Here is a 24,742-nt window from a genome sequence, read left to right on the forward strand (position 1 = left end):
GACGCCCATTCCGGGTGGACAAACTCACTAGCAGCGGTGGTCCGAGTGTCCTGGGATGCAGGCATTGAGGGCAGATCGGGTCAGACTAGCCACATGGGAAGCATGGGAGTGCAAGCAAAGTGTGTGACAATACCAGTGGGGAAGAAGACACATGGGATTTTTGGCCTTTTCCCCTTGTAGACATAAGATGACTAGAGCCCTGAAGTAAAAAGTTATAGCGGACAGGCTAGCCTACCCGACCCTGGGTGCTGTGTGCTACCAACAAGCCAACGATGCGGAGAAGCTGCCATTGCTGATTGAGTAAGCTGCCAGGATGCCTTGCTGAAAAAAAAAACCCCACTGCTGCTGCTGAGAGAGCTGCCGGCGTCTGGAGGAACAGGAAGACAACTACAGGAAACCGAGCCCACACTGCAATGGGATTGGAGGACCAAGACCATGTGACCATAGACTGCCCAGCGACCAATGAGAAGCCGAGGAATCCTTTGACTGCAGGAAATGGGGCGTGGCTAATTGCGGCCTAGGCCCGGACTAAATTTATGAAGCCGGCCACAGACCATGCACCCCTGGCACGACGGAAAACGGAGGCCCGGGGGTGCCGAAAAACAGAAGGGGGACAAAGCAGATGAACAAGGGGGAGCTCCAGAAACCATATCCTTCCAGGAGAGTACAGAAAAAAATGGTCCACCAGGAGAGAACATGCATCAGACCAGCAGCAGGTGCATCATATAACAGCAAAATTGAGAAACCAGCTACATTTCCAGCAGAATCCTAGGGGGAAACCTCAAAGGGGGGTCACATGGTGAGACTTACCCATCTGGTGTCTTCGGGCGCGTGCCTGGTCACCCCTTCGATGGTCTCACACTGAATTGTGGGTTCACTGCCATTCCTGACGCCGCTGCGGCCACTGGGGTCTGGGCGACCTAAAGGGCAGGAAAAAAACTCCACCCTGCGCCCGCAGGGAGTTACGACTTATTTGGTGTACATGCTGATGACCCCCTTGCAACATGAAAAGAAAAAAAAAAAGATAGAAATAAAACAAAAAATAAAAAGCAGAAGATCTGTATGCAGATCAGGTCTGCCTCCTACAGACACTAGGATAAAACGGAGCAGCTTGGTGTAACCGGAGTGGATATAAACACACTGGGCAGAGCCAACACTTTTTTAGTTTTTTCCTAGTGTCAGGGGAATATAGCTATGGTGCGGTGTGCCCCAATTAATGATAAACGAGAAATCAACTTGCTTCTGAATCTGTGAGATTAAGAGATCATCTAAGTATAGGATAATTAGTATTTCTTTCTGATGAAGGCAAGTTGTGACCTCTGCAATAATCTTGGTGAAGATATTGGAGACAGACGAGAGGGCAAATGGTAGAGCCTGGAATTGAAGATGATGAACTTCTCTCAAAGTCTCCGCAAACTTTAAGAGTCTGAATGTATTGGAACATGAAAATATGCATCTTGTAGTTCTATTGAGGTCATGAGCAATAGACTAGGAGCAGATTGATTGATTGTAGAAGCGATGGTCTCCATTTTTCTGTACTGAATATGTTCATTTAGTTGCTTCAAGCTTATTATTAATCAGAATCTCCCATTAGGTTTAGGAACTAGAAATAGTGGAAAATAACGCTGGTTGTGCTGAAAATCCTGATAGGAAAGCCTTTCTATCTAAAGCCTTTTTTAAATATATCGTCTAGACCAGAGCCGAACAGTCTATCACCCTCACAGGCTATGGAGCATAACCTATCCACTGTCTCCAGCCCTGAAAGAAGCCAAAAAGATCTTCTTGTCGAGTCTGAAAGAGACGCTGCTCTGGCATGGAGTCTGACCAAATCAGCTGATGTGTATGTATGTCTTTTGAAGTACTGGCATAGAAGCCAAAATCTGCTCTCTTGGAGTCATGCATTTAAAGTGATCCATCCAAATCTCTCAGGATCTTGCAGCACACGTTGTTGCAATACTTGTTAAAAAAAAAAACAAGAAAACACAGTCTTACCAGGCTGGAGGCTCTGCACGGAACATCTCGGGCAAACTCATTGTAAGAATTCAGTAAGTAGCAGCAGCACAGAATACAGATTCAAACACTACTACAAAAGTGGGAGGAAAAAACCTTCAGCTTGTTTTGAAACTGATTTTGGTGCCAAAGACAAAATTAGCCTCTGCACTTAAAGGGAACCGGTCACCAGCATTTCACCTATTGAACTTTACTTATCCCTCACTGGCCGCTGCTATCAAAAGTTCATTGCCGTTATCCCCTCTCCTAAACTCCTCCTCTGACTATAATCCGGTGTCCCTTTGTGCGCACACACCAGAAGAGGACATCAATGCACAAGCGCAGGATTTTGTGTGCTGGAGGAAGGCGTGGAGCTGTCAATCAAAAGTAAGGAGGCAGGGAAAACTCGGAAAAAGAATTGAGGAATGAAGATTTGACTCTTCTCAAACGAGGATATGACTCTTTTATGCTCATTAGCATACGGTGTGGGAACACAAAGACTGAATTCTAAAAAGATACAGACTAAGAAGACAATTATAGGTTACATAGTAATGATTTTTTACCTACTACCAACAGGTATTGCTGGTTTAATAGGTGAAATGCTGGTGACAGTTTCCCTTTAAAGGGGCCGGACCACGCCATGCACACTATCCAGTCAAAGATGGCAGAGACGCTGATACAGCGCGCAAGAAGGGATTTCTTTCCACAGGGAAATCCCGGAGTCTACTCCAGCCATGGAAGCGCCGACACCCGAGACCTACCTGATGTCCGGGAGCCCAGGGCCGCCAGCACTGCAGGACTTACGCCAAGGAGCTGGAGAGGAGGCACCTGTCGCTCCGAGCCCTTATACATGGCCCGATCCTCCCTGAAAAGAGACACAGGTCATTCGTCCAGGTGAGAGATAGACCGGCGTGCCTGATGAAATTTTGATCACATGCAGCCCTGCAAGGGTCCTGCTACCCATGTCCCAAGGGACAGGAAACAACTGGAAAGGGTAAGGAGGAGGGGGAATTTAAACTGCTTCCTTTCCCTTTGGGGGAAGGACACCCCTCCTGGTGGTGCTGTCATGGAGGGTGTAGAGAGAAAATGTTGATTTTGCCTTGGGCAGTATATATTTTTAACACATTTGTGGATGACGGCCAAATATTGCACGGCCTCTGATTCAGAGTTAAGAGAACAAGCTCTTATTTTTTTCTGTTTTTAGTCATATAATACACTACAGGCACACACTTCCTCACAGAAAACACAGATATGGAGCCATACACCTATATTATGGTTTATGCCTGCGTGTGTATGATGTGTAACAATGGGTCATGTAACTGGCTGCAGCCAACGGTTGTGTAGCTGTAATGAAGGAGAGAGAGAGAGGTAGAGAGAGGAGGGAAAGTCTCGAAAGAATGAAAATAGCTACTATTGATGCAGACGTATGCGGTATATATGAATTTTGCACACCTTGGTCTATTCGGTTTACAGACAAATTTAGTTAAAAAAAATGTTTGTATGCGAATTCAGATTTGCAGGTGAAAAATTCACAGCGGGAGACTGTTACAGGCAAGTGGATGAGATTAAATCAATTACATTCTCTGCACAAACCTCAGAGCCTGCTGCGGATTTTCAAATCCCTAGCATGCTGTTTCTGTTCTTGATGTTCACCCTTTTCAATGTACAATAGTAGAGGCGAAATCTGCAGCAGAATCCACACATAACACTAGTGGATTTTGATGCAGAAACGCTGCGGAAAACAGAAACAAATCCACTACGTGTGGGTGTCCTATAACCAGATACTTGGTTCTGGCGATTTTAGGAAGATATGTGCATATAAGCAAGCATAAGTGGTATGTATAAACTTTGAACATGTTGAACTTTTATATTTAGGATGTGTGGTGCATCTCATTTTCTGCTTAGGTCGCACTAGTAGCCACAAATATAAAGTTGCATATATTCTTTTCTGGAAATTTTACACAAAACTGCTGAGTGGCATTTTGGCAATATGCCAGGTGTCTACTTTAACCAGTTCAGGACACCGTTTAGCCATTTTTAGCACTTGTTAGTTAAATGGCTATAACTTTTTTATTTGTTGGGATAACGACGTGATTTTTGCGATGTTTTTTCCGTAGACAATGCAGGTTTCTTTTTTTATCGTTTTTATACACACCTTTTTTGCTATTTTAGAATTTTTATTCATAAAGTTTGAAAATAATAGTAAAAAAATAAGCTTTTTTACGTTTCAGCTATTTTTTTTTGGTAATAACATTGTTTTACCCTAAAATAGACCTTTTATTTGTGATCGTCATTGTCTACCGTAAATTTTAATATATTACATGTCTATATTAGGGTAATTGGGTCAGCGCTAGCGTTACAACAATGATTGGCGGGGGGGGGGGGAACTGTTTTTTTGGGGTGGGTATTTTGTGTGTATTTATTATTTAATTTTTTTTTCACTTTACTTTATTATTACTATGGTCTGTCCCTCAAAGGTCAAAAAAGACCTTTGGGGAACTTTATATATATTTTTTTCTTTCTTTTACACCATGTTTTTCCACTGTAACTGGAGCTGCACAGCAGCCCCAGTTACAGGGGAAATCAGCCCTCTCATAGTGACGATTGTCACTAATAGGGCTGTGCTGGGTCTAGTAAGACCCAGCAGCAGTCTGTCAGTAACGGCACCCGGCGATTATGTGACCAGTCACATGAACACCGGGAGGAATAGAGACAGCGCCGCTGCCTCTATTCCTATACACAGCGTTCATTGAGCGCTGTGTAAAAAGATATCCGAGAAGACAGAAGCAGCTAAAGCTGCTCCTATCTTCTCCTCAGGGTCCCCAGCAGTCACTGACAGCCGGAGACCCGACATTCAGCTGTCCGATCGCGCGGGCAGCAAGTTAAAACCCGAGCCGTAAAAGGTCTATGGCTCGGGTTTTAAGGACCCTGACCGCTGGCCGTAAAAATACAGCCAGCGGTCGGGAACCAGTTAAGAAAATGTTTAGGCATGGGGGTTTAGGAAGAGTCTTTATTTTGTAATTGGGGTTCTATTTGTACATATCAAAAGTGTGAAAATTGTCCTGGCTACCAGAGGTGTCAAATATAGAAAAACAAAACAAAAATAAATAAATTAAAAAACTGGCAGCGAAAGGCCTAAACATCATTGCCAGCTTGTTTTTAATCAAGTAATTTTTCTATTGCGAAGTAGATGTAAACAATCCATCCTTTTTACACACAATGCACAATTTCTTCATATCACAATACAATATTTCTTACAAATGTAAATCGTTTTTTTATTTCCTTATGAAACAAACAGCATTGCCACACAAGGCTTTTATTTCCTATGTGGGGTCAGTAGTTACAAAATACAGAGAATGCTGAAAATTAAAAAAAGTAGAACTTGATTACTGTACAAAGAATACACATATTAAACAAAGACGCTACAATTTACAAAATCCCTTCATTTTTTCGCTCTCTTTTCATACTGGGTTGTTGAGGTCTCTAAACATGTAGAAGTACTGGCATCTGAATCCCCTTCATGCCCACGTTTTCGATTCATGAAATGCTGTGAAACCTACCCCCAAAAAAGAAATAAATTTGCCATTACATTTAAACTGAGTGGTTTACATTTATGATTATGTAAAGGTTAAAATAATGTTGAAAATAAGCATGTTCGATTATGGCACATAAAAGATAAAAAAAAGTATTATCGGGTATGTACACCATTGACAAATAAAAAATTTTTTTTACATTTGTTAATGACTATCTAGGGTTTAAAAAAAATAAAGTTGAATGAAGTTTTAGGCTGCTGCTCACACTAGCTCTCCTGTATCAGCACATCTTCATTGCTTTCCCCTTCTGCAGACACGGATACAGACATTGAGGGATTTCCCACTGAACTTACAATGTGCTACTGCAAGAGGAATGAAGGAGGCAAGCTCCAGCAGAGAATCTCAGTAAGGGCATGCCCACACGTGGCGGATTTCCTCCGCAACTGTCCGCATCAATGCCGCACAGAATCTGCGTTGCAGATCCTGCGGCGGATCTGCCCAAAATGTGAAGTAAATTGATGCGGACTAGCTGCTGCGGACTGCGGTAAAAGTGCTTCCCTTCTCTCTATCAGTGCAGGATAGAGAGAAGGGCCAGCACTTTCCCTAGTGAAAGTAAACGAATTTCATACTTACCGGCCGTTGTCTTGGTGACGCGTCCCTCTTTCGGCATCCAGCCCGACCTCCCTGGATGACGCGGCAGTCCATGTGACCGCTGCAGCCTGTGATTGGCTGCAGCCGTCACTTAGACTGAAACGTCATCCTGGGAAGCCGGACTGGAGACAGAAGCAGGGAGTTCTCGGTAAGTATGAACTTCTATTTTTTTGACAGGTTGCTGTATATTGGGATCGGTAGTCACTGTCCAGGGTGCAGAAACAGTTACTGCCGATCGCTTAACTCTTTCAGCACCCTGGACAGTGACTATTTACTGACGTCGCCTTGCAACGCTCCCGTAATTACGGGAGCCCCATTGACTTCCTCAGTCTGGCTGTAGACCTAGAAATACATAGGTCCAGCCAGAATGAAGAAATGTCATGTCAAAAAAGCAAGACGCATCCGCAGCACACATAACATGTGTATGACAGCTGCGGACTTCATTGCGGAATTTAGAATCTCTATTGAAGTCAATGCAGAAATTCCGCCATGAGTCCGCAACCAGTCCGCCACAACTCTGCAACATCCATTGCATGCTGCGGACACCAAATTCCGCACCGCAGCCTATGCTCCGCAGCGGAATTTTCAGCCTCGTCTAAATGAACCCTACTAAATAGAAGTGGAAGTCAATGGAGAAACGGCTCCGCTGCGGATTAACGCTGCGGAGTGTCCCCAGCGGAATTAAAGAGCAATTCCGCCACGTGTGGCTTTGCCCTAAGGGTGCAGTCACACATGGCGTAATTGCTTTGTATTTCCGCAACATAAAAATACACTGCAGGAAACTGTACAAAGTCCAAGGGAGAAAAATTGTTCCACAAATCAGACAGGTTTCTTAATTTTTGCATTATTTTTTTCATAGGCTTATAAATTGTAAATGGCATATACGCAGTGAGTCATTGCACCCTATAGGCGATAGATTAGGTCAGCCCTGAGCCGACCGCAGTCTGAAGCAGTGTGCTGTGGGCAACTATGTCAGAAGCAGCACCATAGCCAGCCATGTAAAAGGAGTTTCACAGACACAACAGCAACAAAATGGTAGGATTTTTTTTTCTTAAAGACTTTTTAGAAATGAAAATAAATAAATCCGAGCGATGTTTCGCATTGCCTTTGAAACATTTTCACAAGGCTGCATTTAAGCTTCCATATTATGACTACACAACAAAGACACATCTCCCCCCCCCCCCCCCGCACGGTTCATCTGAATCAAATTTTAAGATTACTGTAAGGTCCTATGGTGATTGGAGTTTGGTTCAGTAGCACTGCTGAACATACGTTTGTTGCAGCCAAAATCCAGCCATCAATAGAAATTATTGACATGATTATGAAGAATAAGGGTTATTTTCTAACTATATTCTAATATAGTAGCAACAAAAAATCTAGTCTGTACATGTAATGTACTACAGGGCTAAAGCCAAGAAATAAAACTTAGGCTATGTTCACACTGCTGTCAAGAGACAGGAAATCAAACTGGAATCCAACAGACCCCATTGCAAGTTAATGGGATCCATCAGGCGCCGGTGAGATCTGTCGTATGACAGATCCGACAGACTGTTGTGGCTTCCGTTATGAACAGAGGCCATGACATAAATGTGTACATAGCCTTAGCACAGTTCACACTAGTATCCGGGAAGAACAGTTCAGATTCTTACAAAAACGAATACCAGCCAAGGAGGTAAAGAAAAATATCCTGATTATGACAACCACGGTTAATATGCCCTATTATGGTATATGGACGTCATAGCTTTGGACCCCCACGTCTGAGTCAGAGCATAAAAATGCTGCAAACAGCATCTGTCCCTCTGGAGGACTGTATTACAAGGCTTTAATTTAGAAAGCAATGGGATGTTTTTGGTTTTTTTTAGTTTCAGAATCTAGTGTGAATTAGAACGGTCCTGAGTATTTCCTGAGACCTAATAAGTGGCAGATCCACCAGAATAAAAGGACTTGTTACCTGTGAGGGAGGTGGCATTGGATGAGAAACATCATACATTAACCGGTCAGCAATGATCTTCATGTCATCATCCTTAATGAAATACAAACAACATTCAAAGATCAGAATTACATGTTATATTAAACAAAACCCATGTCATCACACATGTGCACTTATTTCATAAAGGAAACCTGATAAGTGACCCCCGATTCCTCTAGTTTCTCCTTTTTCAATAGAAGACACACTGACTGTTTGCTTGGCTTATTTGCAGATTTCACATCTGTTTACTTCCGATCAGAGGAACTAAAGACTATTCATAATGTCAAAGCATAGCTATGTAGAACAGATTAGATCCTTCCATTTTTTTTAAACAAAATTTATTGAAGAAAACATAAAAACAAGAGCCATATCCAGTATAATGTTGCAAAAATCAGGTATACTGCAAACTAAAATATCACATCAAAGTACATAAAGAGAAAATGCATTTGGTATAAAAAAAATATTGGGGCAGGTGTACTACTGTGTCTCGGTCTAGTAGTTTGGCGTTTGCACCTCACTAATATATATATATATATATATATATATATATATATATATATACTTTTAAAAAGTGGGGTGGATCAGCTAGAGAGGGCGTGGTTTGCTAAAAGGAGGTGTGGCTTAAAGTGCTAATGTACTTTAAAGTACCTCAAAATTGTGCCGCAAAATACGCCAAATCAAAAGTGGTATAAGGAAAAGAATAGTGTCTATCAGGTCATGCAAGACGCGCCAAACTTATCACGCAGCATGCACCACTGTTCTAAATCATTTCGCGCTTGCCTGGTCTAAGTTTACACTGTTTAACTATTGGACAGCATTAGTAAATGTGGGCCATTAATATCTAGAAATGCCTTCTAAGGCTGTGTAACTATAACAAATATATCAATATCGTTTAAATTATAGAAGGACTTTCTTTCCCTTTATCCTCTGAATTTTTAAAGACAAGCATTAGGAACAAAGTGTGGCAGTCACCAGATGAGGTTACAAAAGGACTGCTACACTAATAAAGATTGAGGATTGCAGAGTGGCAGAAGACAATTGAGTCAGTGGCAAATGACACCATTTATTCCAGATTTTGAGAAATATTGTCTTGCAATTATGATTCTTGTATATAGTTACATAGTTTATAAGGTTGAAAATAAACACAGGTCCATCAAGTCTAACCTATAATCCTACCATGTCGATCCAGAGGAAGGCAAAAAACCCCATGAGATGGACGCCAACTACCTCATTAGTAAAGTATAGATTTCCCGCCTGTGATGATGGTGGAACCTTTTTTCAATGAAGTTATCCCGTACGACTATGATATAAACAAGTTGTTTCATCATATGCAAAGTTGGAGGCCTAGAAGCCATCCATCGAATAGCGATGGCTTTCCTTGCCAAGAATAAAGTCTTGCGAATAAAAATACATATATTATTGGAAGCATTATCAATGTCCATGAATCCTAACAGGCAGAGGGCTGGATAAGGTACTAACGGAACGCATAGGACATTGGCAGGTAGATCCAGTATCTTTTTCCAGTAATCAGATACGTAGGGGCAAGATCAAATCAGATGTATAAAATGAGCCTACTTTATGTGACATCTAAGACATTAATAACATAGATGTATAACAAAGCTGCATCAAAGATACATGAAGGTGCCATTTCCTCCTGCCAGTCCTCTTCAGGTAGAGGGGGAATATTGACGTGTCATTTATCAAAGTACCGGGAAAGTAGAATATTTTATAGTTTAATTTTTAATAAAAATGTGTACAAACTTGAAACAAGACCTCTAGGGCTCTGGTGACTGCTACGATTGCTTAACCCTTTCATCACCAAGGGTCATTGATGCCCGTGTCCAGGTCAAATTTTCCATTTTTGATATGCACTTCTTTAAACGATAATATCTTTGGAACTGCTTTGAATATCACAACTATTTTTACTAGTTTTTTTTTTACAAGACTAAGGCTTCATGCACACGACCGTGGCCACGGACAGCCGGCCGTTTTTACAAGCCAAGCTCCCATTATAAAGTATAGGAGCATGGTCCGTAAAATGAAAACAATATGACACGTCCCATTTTTTTCGTCAGGTTTCTACGGCATGGACACCCTCCCGTAGACATACTGGATGGTGTCCGTCGGCCATAGAAATGAACGCGCCCGTAATTCCAGGCGATTTTACGGTCGTGTGCATGGGGCCTTTCATTTCCTAGATTAGTTAAATTAATTCAGTGTTTTTAATTTTTATTAGGAGCAGACAAAATCACAAAAAATTAAAAAACAACAACACTTTTTTGTAACTTTTTATATCTATCTATACACATACACTGTATTGCTCTGTAACAATTAGTCCTCTTCTCTCTCGTCACCCTGGATCGCTGTGAGGGAAGAGTGAAGAGGACTATATACACACGACCATGAAAAAAATGGCAGTCAACAACAAATCAACTGTCAGTTTATCATGGCTGTTTTGCATTAATAGGTCTCAAAATTTGAATCTATTTCCCGGCCGTCTGACCGTTTTTAACCGCCATTTGCCATCCGTTTTTCATGGACGTTTAAAAAAAATTTATGACTTTTATTAGTTAGGGTTTTTTGTCCCAACCCCTGAAAACACCACAGTGCCCATGTAGATAGTGACACCAGTGTAGATAGAGCCACATTGGCACTATGTGGGCAGTGCCCACTGTATATAGTGCCACAGTGCCCACATAGTGCCACAGTTCTCCCTGTAGATAATGCCCACATAGCGCCAGTGTCCCCTGTACATAGTGCCAAAATAATGCCGCAGTACCCATGTAGATAGTGCCACACCCCCTGTAGATAGCACCATGTCCCCCTGTATTTAGCAATATCCCCGCTGCAGATAGCGCCTCCCCCAACCCCGTAAATGGCACCCCCTTCCTGTAAATAGCACCACTGTAGCTCCCTGTAGGAGCGGAATCCCTCTGGCCGAAGATTCCGCACCTACAGGAAGCCCCTGATGTCTCTGTGCATATATGGACAGTGACATCAGGGGTGAACTCTAAAAGCGGAATCCCCTGCCAGCAGGGGTGAACCTAGCACGTCTGCCGCCTGAGGCTAACTATAAAAAGGCGCCCCCCCCAAATCTATCAGAGTTTTCTCATTCCTAGCTGTACACATCAAACACGCAATATATACATTTTTTAAATAGGAAAACATTTGATGTTTATTTTTTAGGCCCTTTTCACACAGAGTATTTTGACGAGTTTTTGGGCACGGAAACCGCTCCGCAAAACTCGTCAAAAACCGGCCGAAAATGCCTCCTGAGAAAGAAGGGACATGCCCTATCTTCGCACGTTTACGCCTCTGACCTCCTATTGACATCAATGGGAGGCAGAGAAAGGGTATTTCGCAGAGTTTTTTGCCCGTAGCACTCAATGGCCGTGAGCGAAAAACGCGGTGAAAATAGCGGCAAACGACGTGCAGGAAGGACAAAATCTGCCTCAAAATCCCAAACAGAATTTTGAGGCAGAATTTTCCTCCTGCAAAAAACTCAATGTGAACATAGCCTTAGGCTATGTTCACACGGAGTATTTTGCCGAGTTTTTTGACGTGGAAACCGCGTCGCAAAACTCGGCAAAAACGGCCCGAAAATGCCTCTTATTGATTTCAATGGGAGGCGTCATCGTCTTTTTCCCGCGAGCAGTAAAACTGCCTCGCGGGAAAAAGAAGCGACATGCCCTATCTTCGGGAGCTTCCGCCTCTGACCACCCATTGACTTCAATGGGAGGCAGAGAAAGCGTATTTCACTGTGTTTTATGCCCGCGGCGCTCACTGGCCGCAGGCGAAAAACGCTGCGAAAAACTCTGCGAAAATCGGCGTGCAGGGAGTGGAAAATCTGCCTCAAACTTCCAAACGGAATTTTGAGGCAGATATTCCTCCTGTGTGAACATAGCCTTAAAGTGCTGTTTGAAGTATGGAAAATATTTAAAGAATTATTCTTACTGCCAATCAGTACAGTCTGCACTGCACGGCCCCATATCTTTCCTCGGCAGCCAGTCTCATTTGCGCCGTCACTCTCTGCAATTACATTCAGGCCAGTCCAGGACGGAGCGCGCTTAGCGCTGTTTTGAAGTGGCACATCCTGGGCCGTTTTTTTTTTCTCTACCTACTGTATTGTTGTGGTCTGCCTGTGCTGGCTCGATGCCAGTGGTGGATTAATATGATCTTAGGCCCTGGGCTGTACACAAGTTATGTGCCCACAACCTACACGTAAGTATCACCTACATGTCAAAGTACATCACATGCCACTCTGCAGACTGTCTCTTAGGCCTCATTTACACGAACGTGATATACGTCAGTGCGACTCGCGTGCTTTTCACGCGGGTCGCACGGACCTATACAAGTCTATGGGGGCATGCAGACAGTCCGTGAGTTTTGCTCAGCGTGAGTGCGCTGAACAAAACTCACGACATGTTTAAATTTCTGCGTTTTTCGCGCATCACGCACCCATTGAAGTCAATGGGTGCGTGAAAACCACGAAGGTCCCACGGAAGCACTTCTGTGCGAACTGCGTGATTCGCGCAAGAGCTGTCAAACTCTGAATGTAAACAGAAAAGCACCACGTGCTTTTCTGTTTACAAACATCCAAACGGAGTGTCTTAGAGATGAGCGAACCGAACTTCACCGGGTTCGGCCGAACTCGTTTTGACCGAACCCGGCAAAAAATGTTGCGGTACGCAACGTCAGGAGACAGTCACTGTCCAGGGTGCTGAAAGAGTTAAACTGGTTCAGCACCCTGGACAGTGACTTCCGATCACAATATACATGAACGTGTAAAAAATAAAAAATAAAAGAAGAAGTTCTGACTTACCGATAACTCCCGGCTTCTTCCTCCAGTCTGACCTCCCGGGATGACAATTCAGTCCAAGTGACAGCTCCAGCCAATCACAGGCTGCAGCGGTCACATGGACTGCCGCGTCATCCAGGGAGGTGGGGCCGGATGTCAAGAGAGGCACGTCTCCAAGGACGCGTCACCAAGGCAATGGCCGGGAGGGAAGTTCTCGGTAAGTACGAACGTTTTTTTTTTTTTTTTAACAGGTTGCTCGATATGGTGATCGGAATTCACTGTCGAGTGTGCTGAAAGAGTTACTGCCGATCAGTTAGCTCTTTCAGCACCCTGGACAGTGACTGACGTCGACTAGCCTCATCTCTATGATGGCGGCTGCGCGAAAATCACGCAGCCGCGCATCATACACTGATGACACACAGAGCTGTCAAGTGCCTTTTGCGCACGCAAAACGCGTCGTTTTTTGCGTGCGCAAAACACACGCTCGTGTAAATGAGGCCTTAGCCTGATCATCTGCTGCCACTCACACTTCCCCACAGCCCCCACCACAGTAATGTACATAGATTGTAAGACCAACATTACCAATAATACCCCATACTGTTACTGAATACCCCCATACTGTTACTGAATAATACCGCCACACCATAACCACATAGTGACTGAATAATACCGCCACACCATAACCACATAGTGACTGAATAATACCGCCACACCATAACCACATAGTGACTGTATAATACCGCCACACCATAACCACATAGTGACTGAATAATACCGCCACACCATAACCACATAGTGACTGAATAATACCGCCACACCATAACCACATAGTGACTGAATAATATCCACATACTGTTACTGAATAATAACCCCATACTGTTACTGAATAATACCCCCATACTGTTACTAAATAATACCTCCATACTGTTACTGAATAATACCCCCATACTGTTACTGAATAATACCTCCATACTGTTACTGAATAATACCCCCATACTGTTACTGAATAATACCTTTATACTGTTACTGAATAATACCTCCATACTGTTACTGAATAATACCCCCATACTGTTACTGAATAATACCCCCATACTGTTACTGAATAATACCCCCATACTGTTACTGAATAATACCCCCATACTGTTACTGAATAATACCTCCATACTGATACTGAATAATACCCCCATACTGTTACTGAATAATACCCCCATACTGTTACTGAATAATACATTTATACTGTTACTGAATAATACATTTATACTGTTACTGAATAATACCCCCATACTGTTACTGAATAATACCCCCATACTGTTACTGAATAATACCCCCATACTGTTACTGAATAATACCTCCATACCGTTACTGAATAATACCTCCATACCGTTACTGAATAATATCTCCATACCGTTACTGAATAATACCTCCATACCGTTACTGAATAATACCCCCATACTGTTACTGAATAATACCCCCATACTGTTACTGAATAATACTTCCATACGGTTACTGAATAATACCCCCATACTGTTACTGAATAATACCCCCATACTGTTACTGAATAATACTCCATACTGTTACTGAATAATACTCCATACTGTTACTGAATAATACCCCCATACTGTTACTGAATAATACCTCCATACGGTTACTGAATAAAACTACCAAACCATGATCACATATTACTACAACATTGTGTCAGAAAAAACCCACCATACTGTTAGTGAATAAATCACACTATATATAGACCAATATTACCACCATATAGTGACCTTATAGAGGTAGTTGCCAGTTATACACAAGATATCTGCAAACCATATAAGTGATTACAGTACAGTTATATTGAGTGACTATTGTCGCAAATTTTTAAGTTTTTAAAATTTTTATACTTCTTTTTTTTTGGTAGGTTCCTCTGGAGCGTTTGGACTACGTTGTAGATTCATTGGACTACTCCGATGATCTACTTTTTAAAAAAATAAAAATAAATGGTGAAAGAGGATTGCATGGGGGAGCTTAGATTTCAATAAAAAGTTTTTCTTATGTCTGTTTTTTTTAATACTTTATTATGGCCTTAGTAATGGCTGCTGTCTGATTGAGAGCGTCCATTACTAAAGAAGGGGCTTCGTGTTATCCAGTAAAAAGGCTATCACTAACCCCTATTATTACCCCGGTTCTCACTGCCGCGAGGGGAGTACGATCCAGTACCCGACCATCTGAAGCGACGGTAAGGCAGCAGGGCGGTCAGAGGCTGGTCTTACCAGGCTGGGTAGGGATAAAAAACGTGGCCCTTCCCACCCTGGGGATGCTAGGCTGCAGCTGCCTTATTGTATCTGGCTGATTGTGAAAAATAGCGGGAACCCCACGTCTTTTAAAAAAAATAAATAGAAAAAAAATTACGTGAGATCCCCTCCATTTTTCATAACCAGCCAGATACAATAAAGCAGCAGCAGCCTAGCATTACCAGGGTGGGAAGGGCCATGGTTTTTGGCCATTCCGAGCCTGATAGTACCAGCCTGCAGCCATGCCAGTACCCGCCCTTCTCTTCAGACAGTCGGGTGCTGGATCGTACCCAGCTCTTCCCGGTACTCCTGGTGGCGGTGGGTACCGGGGTAATAATAGGGGTTAGTGCTAGCCTTATTACTGGCTAACACTAAGCCCCTTCTTAGTAATGGGCGCTCTCAATCAGACAGCAGCCATTACTAAGGCGGTAATGAAGTATTAAAAAACAGAGACATAAAGACATTTATTTTATTGAAATGACAACTCTTCCACACAATCCACTTTAACCATTTTATAAAAAAATAAATAAAGCTTAAATCAGCGAAGTAGTCCAACGAATCTACGACGTAGTCCAGTCCAAATGGTCCAGCGGAACCTGCAAAACAAAAATTAGCCGTATGAACAATAAAAATAAAGCTGGCTGCCCCCACAGACGTACAAACATATGAATAAATAGCTACCTTCGGAAACATATTAAAATACTTAGAAAAATTAGGCCCATAAAATAAAACATATCAAATAAAAAAATAATAATTAGAACACCTTTCTTTTAAAGAGAACCTTTCACCTCCCCATACATGTACAGCTGAGTGCAGCATGTAATGGGGAGGGCTGCACAAACTCTGGGGCACTTTACATTTTTGTCCTAGCCTCCTTCGTTATTTAGATATCAGTGCTGTAATATTTGGCGCCCGATATTTAAATAACCCCATGAACTGTCAATGGGGAGGTAATTGGCAAGGGGGCGTGTAACATCGCTGTGACACTGTCCAATCAGCTACGGTCAGCGTTACAGCAAGAACTGTAGAGAGCGTGTGCGCGCAGCTCCGTCACCACTAAGGAACACACGAGGAGAAGAAGAGTGTGAATTCTTCTTCTTCTGTTCCATGGCATCGGAGCTGTGCGTGCACGCACGCTCTCACTCTTTAGCTCTCGGCAGACAAGAACGACAAGACTGATCTCTCATCTGAGATCACAGTCTTGCACTTGCCTGCCGAGAGCTGAAGAGTGAGAGCGTGCGCGCGCACATGATCTCCTCTCTCCAGCTCATGCTGTTGACATTGTCTGTAGCGGATTGTTGTGTTACAGCGATGTTACACGTCCCCTTGCCAATCCGCCCCATTGGCAGTTTATGGGGTTATTTAAATATCGGGCGTCAAGTATTATAGCACCGATATCTAAGTAAGGAAAGAGGGTAGGAAAATTTTTTTAAAGTGCCCCAGAGTTTGTGCAGCCCTGACCATTACACGCTGCACTCAAATGCAAATCTGTGGGCAGGTGAAAGGTTCTCTTTAAAAAGTGTAACAACTTTTTAAAAAACTTTTCACATGTCAGAAGTTTTGATCAGTGGGGTCCGAACACTGAGACCCCCCACTAGTCGCTAAAACGAAGCAGCAGAAGTGCTCGGGTGAGCGGTGTGCCGCTTCAATTCTGTTTGGCTTTCCTTGGAGCAGTGTACGGGCTCAATAGAAAGTCTAGGAGTCCGTACACCGCTCACTCGGCTGAAAGTCGATCATAAATGAAGCGGCACAGCGCTCACCCGAGCAGTTCTGCTGCTTCGTTTTAGCGATTGGTGGGGGCCTCAGTGCTCGGTCCCCCACCGATGAAAACTTCGGACATGTCAGTATGATATATAAAGATATCTATTAATGCGATTGGTGCAAGTTTTAATTACTTTTTATTGAAAATGATTTGCACTTTTTGAGATACAGCTGCTTTGTATCCTGTATACAGAGCAGCTGTATATTGCGCTGAGACCTGAATCCATTAGGTCGCCTATTACCGATCACATCTAAGTTATGAACTTAGATGTGATCGGTAACAGCTCGATCCTGCAGGACTCGCTGACACTGAATCAGTCAGTCCCGCTGACATGACGGATACAGGATACAGCGCTATATACATTATATAATATATTTATTTTAATTAGCGGGGGCAGGTTTATGGGGAAGGATTAGAGCCTGTTCACATCAGCGTTGGCTTTCCGTTCCGGGGTTCCGTGGGAGGTTTCCGTCGGGTGAACCCCGCAACGGAAAGTCAAACTGAAACCACAGCTTCCGTTTCAGCCACCATTAAAATCAATGGTGACGGAAACATTGCTAATGGTTTCCGTTCGTCACCATTCCGGCAGATTTCCGTTTTTGTGACGGAATCAATAGCGCAGTTGACTGCGCTAATGGTGACGGAAACGGAAGCTGTGGTTTCAGTTTGACTTTCCGTTGCGGGGTTACCTCCAACGGAAACCCAGAACGGAAAGCCAATGCTGATGTGAACAGGCCCTAAGGCTTCTTTCACACTAGCATTAATATACGTTTACCTCTCTTCCGTCAGAGGAAGAGATGATCGATACGTTAAACGGAAAGCAACGGTTCCATTAGAATTACCATTGATTTCAATGGTAATTATTTTGTATCAGTTGCTTTCCGTTTGTCTCCGTTCGGTAAGTTTCCGTTTTTTTTAAAGAACGGAAACCTACCGAACGGAGACAAACGGAAAGCAACGGATACAAAAGAATTACCATTGAAAGCAATGGTAATTCTAATGGAACCGTTGCTTTCCGTTTAACGTATCGATCCTCTCCCTCTGACGGAAGTAAACGTATATTAATGCTAGTGTAAACAAAGCCCAATACAAGATATTAATATAATAAAAAAAATAAAATAAAAAAAAAACCAGCTGGGATTTGAACCAGCAACCTTCATGTGTAAAGCAGACAAGCTAACCACTAGACTATAGAAGCTGTCATAGTCAATGTGTCTGAAACTGTAGTAGTTGAGGGTTTACTATTAGTCTCTCCTGTCTCTCTGCTGCGTGTGGTGACTGGTCAGAGACTCACAGTCAGACTGAATGCCGCAGCTGCTGCATACAGTGTGCACTGTGAGTGACTGTGAGACTCACCAGTCACAGCTCTGATTGTAGCTTTCCCACGCTAATTAAGCACAGGAAAGCTACAAAGCCAGGAGTATACTACAGGGGGGGGGGGGGGGGGGGGGCGTTTTACTGACAGCAGAGGGCTCTATAGGGGGGAATTATCCCCCCCACCATAGAGCCCTGACTAGTTACTATACTGAAAGGTTAGGGGGGTCTGAGCATCTGACTGACTGCTCTAAAGGGGGGGGCAGAATCCCCCCCCTATAGAGCCCTCTGCAGTAAGTCAGACGCTCAGACCCTCCCCCACCCACACTAATCGTTGCATTATAGTGATGTGAGGGCTCTATGGGGTGGATTATTCCAGCCCCATAGAGCCCTCTGCTGTCGGTAAAATGCCCAGACCCCCCATTGCAGTATACTCACGTCACGGGTCCCGGTCCCAGCAAGGCAGGAACTTACCTCGTGCTTCTGGTGCTGCTCGTCGCTCCTCCTGCAGACTTGCTCCTCTCTGGCTGCATGTGCTGTGTGCAGCGTCAGAGAGGAGGAGGAGTATTACAGACGTTCGGCACGTCTGCTATGTGCGTCTGCATGGCCCCTCCCCCCGGTCCAGTCCGTACTGGGCTGAAAATGCCGCCCCCCCCCCTTTGGGTAGGTGGTGCCGTCGGCTCACCTGGCCTCATGGCAGATGCGGCACTGCCTGCCAGAGCGGGGAAACCGCTCCTAGAGAAAGCCGCTGACGTCATTGTCCATATATGGAAAGTGACACCAAGGGCTTCTCCAGTGGCAGAATCCCTGGCACAGAGCGATCTGACACCGGGGAATACGCTCCAAGAGAGAGCCGCTGACATCATTGTCCATATATGGATAGTGACAAAAATGTAAGGATGCACGCAAGTAAGGATGACAACCGTATTTAAGATAGAAAAAATATATATATTTTTCTTCAGATAAAAATTGTGATATACATAGCAAACACACATATGCATTAGTGTGTAATTGAAAAAGTCACCCAATATGCTGGAGTCCTCATGTGTACAATCGTCCGGTAGAGGTTTCCTTATTCCGGGTAAATCTGTGGAAATGGATCCTGCAGAGGTTCACGTGAGAAGACAGGTGAGGCGTCTAGTTGCGCCAAGTACTGATGCAACGTTTTGGGGTCCGCCCCCTTTTTCAAGGATGTGGAGTTACATTCAGTGTCGGTTTATATTGAAGGCTTACAGCTGGTGATTAAGACTAATGAGGTAAGTGAAAGTGGTTTTCTTTTATATATATATTGTGAAATATATGTGTAGTGAACATTTAAAAACCGGCTTGATAATCTGAGTATCTGTATATTTAATGTTACGTATTATCAGTCAATAGATAGTTTATTTTATAGTTATCTCTAGAATATAAATATAAATATATATATATATAAATAAAACTTCTAACAGATGCAATGGATATAGAGTAGTAATGTAACGTGCATATCGGAATTCTATTACTGTAAGGATTATATTTGTATTTATATTTAATCCAATATGGAGATTTATATGTCTCGATTTTATACTATATTTAAAAAAGCAAGTATTGGCTCTAGATTATTTTCTCGTAAAGTATCGACATATAAATCTCTAAAATAGACTATTCAAAAAAACTAAAACAACTTAAGAAAAAAGAAAGTCTACTAATGCACGCTTCTACGCTAACAGAGTATATCAAAGTACAGAGGATCCCTAGAGGTCTTAGAAGTTCACTGAATCCTATATTATTAAAAAATGACACCGTATGCCACCAACATTGGTTTGCCTTGAGCAACCGATATTCCCTCGACCTTATATATTTAACCATACAACATCTACAAATCGCAATTGAAGCTACACAGAAGGAAATATCTAAAATTGAAAGTGAATTTAAACAATCTACAGACCTCAACGATTACAACCAAATTCATGAAGACCTTAAATAATCTATTGAAAAACTCAAAAATTCAATACTACAAAGTAAATTGAAGAAATTTGAACGCAATACTTTAGATTACCAACATAATAAAGTATATACCTGGGCTGAAGAACGAAAATTTAGCAGACAAAATAAAAAATATAAAAAATCCAATACAAGAGATGATTATTCTTCTACGGATACTGAAAGAAATAAAAATAAAAAGCATGACCACCAAATGACCTTACGCTCTACCCTAAGGAAACCTAAAACTATGAATAAATATTTTTTTTAGAGAAAACCAAAAAAGCAATATACAGGAGGATACGGATTCGTCCAACGAAAGTACTGGAACAGCATGGAACAAAAACCTTTGAAAGCAAAACCAACATATAAAAGATAAAAATCATTTAGATATTAATATCATCTTCGACACTAACAAAAGCAGAAAAAAAGTTTGCTAAATAAAGGACTTGGATTTGTCCCAACACAGAACACCAAACCTTTCGACTTTATCGTCGACTTTCAGAGATTATGTCGAAATATACATCTTCAAATGTATTTTATGGATAAATCAAAATCGAAAGACTCGAGGATTAACGAAATACCACCTATTCTCAGAAGCAAGAGTCAATTCGATCCAGAAATAACTAATACCCTCTTTTCTTCATTTCAAGAAACTGTTAATAACGAAGTTACATCGAAATGGGACAATGTTTAAAAAAAAAAAAAAAAGCAACATTCTAATCTAAATAAACAAGAACTTCATTCAATAAAGAAATTGAAAGAAAATTAATCAATTATAATAAAGAGCGGATAAAGGAGGAGCTACAGTCGTCATGAATAGTGACTATTATTGTGAAGAGGCAAGTAGACAATTATCTGATTGTAATATATATAAAAAATTAAAAGGTGACCCAACCAACAACTTTAAAAGGGATATCGACATAATAATAGAGGATGCCTTTAGATTAGGCATTATAGATCTAGATTTGAAAACTGCACTTATTAATAAACATTCAAGAGTACCTGTCAGCGATCATTACCATGTATATTGTTTGAAAAATATTATCCTTACATATATATATATATATATATATATTCAGTATATTACACAAAGATATTGGATTCATGGAGCACAAAGAGCCTGCATAACACGCCTCTGGAAGACACCGCCCCCTGGAATGCAAAGAGGAGTGTGCAGAAGAATGTACAGGAAAACTTACAGCTGAGGAGCCAATGGGATTTAAGCAAGTCCCACATCTATAGGGAGGGGCATGTGTCTTCTCTGTGTGTTTCTTTGTTCTGAATAAAGTTCAGTTCTCTTTGTCTGATCAAGGGAAGTTATGTACCAAACATTTTTGGCTGGTTTATTTCTTTCCAGGCATGCCTTCAGCTTTCAATTTACAGAGGTGGTTATTCGGTGTGAAATACGGACCTGACATTTGGCGCCCGAACGTGGGGCCTCACTCGAGGAAATATCAAAATACGGACAATCGACAATCACAGGGTGATACAGATAACTCAAAGTTGCCCACTGAAGGAATTTGATCACCTCCGCAATAACACGGTAAGCGAATTGATTTTATAAATCTTTGTCTTATCTGTGTTAGTGGACAGTCTTGTGACGATCTGTAGAACCCTTTTGTTGATTTCCTGGATTATCTCAGGCGACAGAGGTGATATTTTCCGCTGTGAGGTTGAAAACCTGTGAGACCTTAGTCGCACCCGACTAACCATCCTCTGGGTAATTAGAGTCTAAATAAAATATTATATAACCGACCGGAGTGCTGCAGACTGTGAAATTTTAATATTTCCAGCGAGGCCAGAGAGTCTAATTAAAGATTTTTATATCCTAGCGAGATGTAATAAATTACATTGCAGACTAGAGATGATACTATTTCGGCGAGACTTAGCGTTGGAGACTGTGAAATTATAATATTTCCTGCCAGACGAAGAGTTGCAGATCGAAAATTGTTATATAAATTACGTGTACAATATAGACTGCTAGAATGGATGGTTTACGGTCCATATTCAAATCATCAGGATCACCCGATCCTATTCATGATTTGGTGAAGTGAATGGAAGTTAGGAATAAGAAAGGTATTGTATGTTATATGTATTAGAAAACACAGGACCAGCCGACGCCCGGTAATGGTGTCCGTACCTCATGTTGAGTGTGTCCTCATTGTGGGTGGGAAACCACCCCCCTTCACAGCTGAGCAATGTGTTTCCAATGGGAGAGGCTGCCCCCCCTGCCCCTGATGTGGCCACGCCCGGCCCAACCAAATCAGTATGAAATAATCGCCTTGTTAATTTTGTCATTTGTAGTGTTTTTTTTCTATTTACAGAAGTTCCAGTCTAGTTCACTGATGAAACAACACGTCATCATAATATAGAGATGGTGGCCGACAGATTGTACTGTTACAAATTATGTGGTTGATGTTTTGAACGTAGATAATTCCTATACAATGGTGTGATGAATGATTGCAGATACGTATGTTGTTTTGCCGGCATTGAAAGTGTTAAGATTGTGAGACTAGACGCTGTTAGAAGCTGTGAGTGTGTGACCCCCTCCCTCCCCCTGTAGTGTACTGTGCTGTGTTTGGGAGGAGGAGGGGGGCTGACTGGGTGCAGTCTGCAGGGCTGATGGGACAAAGGGATTTCAATATGCACTGCTAGATATATATCAGTAATGTCTACAAACCTAAATAAATTTCTTCTCTTTGCGCATGCGCTGTTGTTTATAAAAGTTCCGATATTTATGTGTTATGATGTGATCAGATTTCATGTGTTTTGATGTTAATTCAGATGTATTAAACTACAGATACTGTGAGACACAGGGTTTTGAAAATGTATGTGCCCCCACCGTTCCCTATTTTTATATACAGTTTATTGGTTTGCAGTAATTAATGTTATCAGATATAATATTTTCTGTTTTATTGAATAACTAACTACAATTGTTTTGTTTTTGATTTCACACTTGAGTCATGTCATTGTAAAGATCAAATGTATTTTCGTCAGGAAAAAAGTCATTTTTGTTTCAGGCTGTTGTACATTACAGGGGGTTAAACTAGTGTTATATTGAGATGTAGTTTTGAACTCTGCTACATTACTTTTGCAGAGTCCACAAAGGGGGGAAGGGTGAAGGAACTGATCAGGTACAATTTTGGTTTGTTTTGAATTAATTAATTTGGTTTCAGGAGATCTACAAAATGTGTAAGAGACCCCAATGAGTAATCCAGATTAAATGTGTATGAGAGTAACCTAAATTTTGAGGTTTTTCTGTGTAGATGGTTCCAGATATTTCCAGAACAGTAAATATGGCACTGGGTATGCTGTGCTGTAGTCTCCACCCAATATGAGGTATTGTGTAAGAGACCATCCCCCTCCAGCAAATTTACACAGGAGGTGACGTCACTCACAGATGAGTCTTTACAGATTTAGAAAGGGGAGAAGGAAACAAACAAAAATTGTCTGGACATAGTTAATTTGATGTAAAGTTTTTAGGAATTTTTTTATTTTGTTTTTGTATTAATCAAGTATTTGCAGAATCTGATAAAAGTGAAGATTCTCAAAGTGTTCTGGATTATCAGATGAGTGTGGAGAAGTGTATAACATTTGGTTTTATTTTTAGAGGATGAAGACGCCACCCCTTTGAGATGTTCTATCTATATGTGACATGGGTTTCTAATGTAAATTTGTAATAAAGAGATTTTATTATACAGTATGTACATGACAGGATACGAGGCACCAGGTAAATTACCCAGAAACCACTCTCACCTTCTTGTTCATCTCAAGGAGCGGAGCTGGAGGTGCTCGCTGAGACTTGTAACCTGGCAGAAGGTAAGACGGCCGACATTTACACTGACTCTAGGTACGCTTTTGGCATCGCCCACAATTATGGGCCCATTGGTAGCAGGAACTTTATTGGATCATCGGGTAAGCCAATTGAGAGAGCAAGAGAAGACAGACCTGACAACAAGGATATGTGCAGTCAGGTGTCAGTAAATTGGCTTGTCCCTGGATACAATAATGCCACCACTAGGTTTGTAGCAGCCGGCATGATGTGCGCACGGCATGACATAGGTAAAACAGCAAAGGTACCTGTGAAAAGTGCAGCCCGGCCAGATTATCCGTCCCAGCGACTGCAGAACATACAACTACCCGAGGTAGAAGTGTATGACAATGTGCTCGTGTGTGTAGACCTGTTCTCAGCGGGGCCTGAAGCCCGGCCTGTATTTTCCCCACTGAAGACGTTGTGTGTAAGTGACGGGGGAACAGTGTTATCCCAAGTATTGACCTGTTGTTTGTACAATGATAAGATGTTAGCAGTTCTCTAGAGGTTATTCCAAAGTTAGTTTGTTTAATAATTGTCTTTAAGAAGTGTTGTGGGAATATTAAATACTGAGGTTAAGTTTTATGTAAAGTTCTTGACCAGCCTTAGCATTGGACTATTGGAGGCGTCAGATAAAAAGGTACAGAAGTGGAATATTCCCATTCGAAAACATTTTT

At 42.1% G+C, this 24,742-nt stretch overlaps 1 protein-coding gene across 2 annotated transcripts in view; it reads right to left on the reverse strand.

Moving 5' to 3' along the window:
• Nucleotides 1-5,098: 5,098 nt before the first annotated feature.
• Nucleotides 5,099-24,742, reverse strand: part of CHEK2 (checkpoint kinase 2) — a 118,789-nt gene continuing 99,145 nt past the window's right edge. The window contains exons 14-15 of one of the 2 annotated variants that reach the window (XM_075831002.1): nucleotides 8,125-8,196; nucleotides 5,099-5,545 (exon numbers count right to left, since the gene is read on the reverse strand). In XM_075831002.1, coding sequence (XP_075687117.1) covers nucleotides 5,432-5,545; nucleotides 8,125-8,196 — 186 coding nt within the window. In that variant the 3' untranslated portion in view covers nucleotides 5,099-5,431. Of the gene's footprint in view, nucleotides 5,546-8,124; nucleotides 8,197-20,347; nucleotides 20,431-24,742 lie in introns of those variants that run through there. The other variant, XR_012849588.1, reaches the window with a different exon arrangement.

This window comes from Rhinoderma darwinii, chromosome 1 (genome assembly GCF_050947455.1).
Source record: "Rhinoderma darwinii isolate aRhiDar2 chromosome 1, aRhiDar2.hap1, whole genome shotgun sequence".
In the NCBI taxonomy this organism is placed as follows: Eukaryota; Metazoa; Chordata; class Amphibia; order Anura; family Rhinodermatidae; genus Rhinoderma; species Rhinoderma darwinii.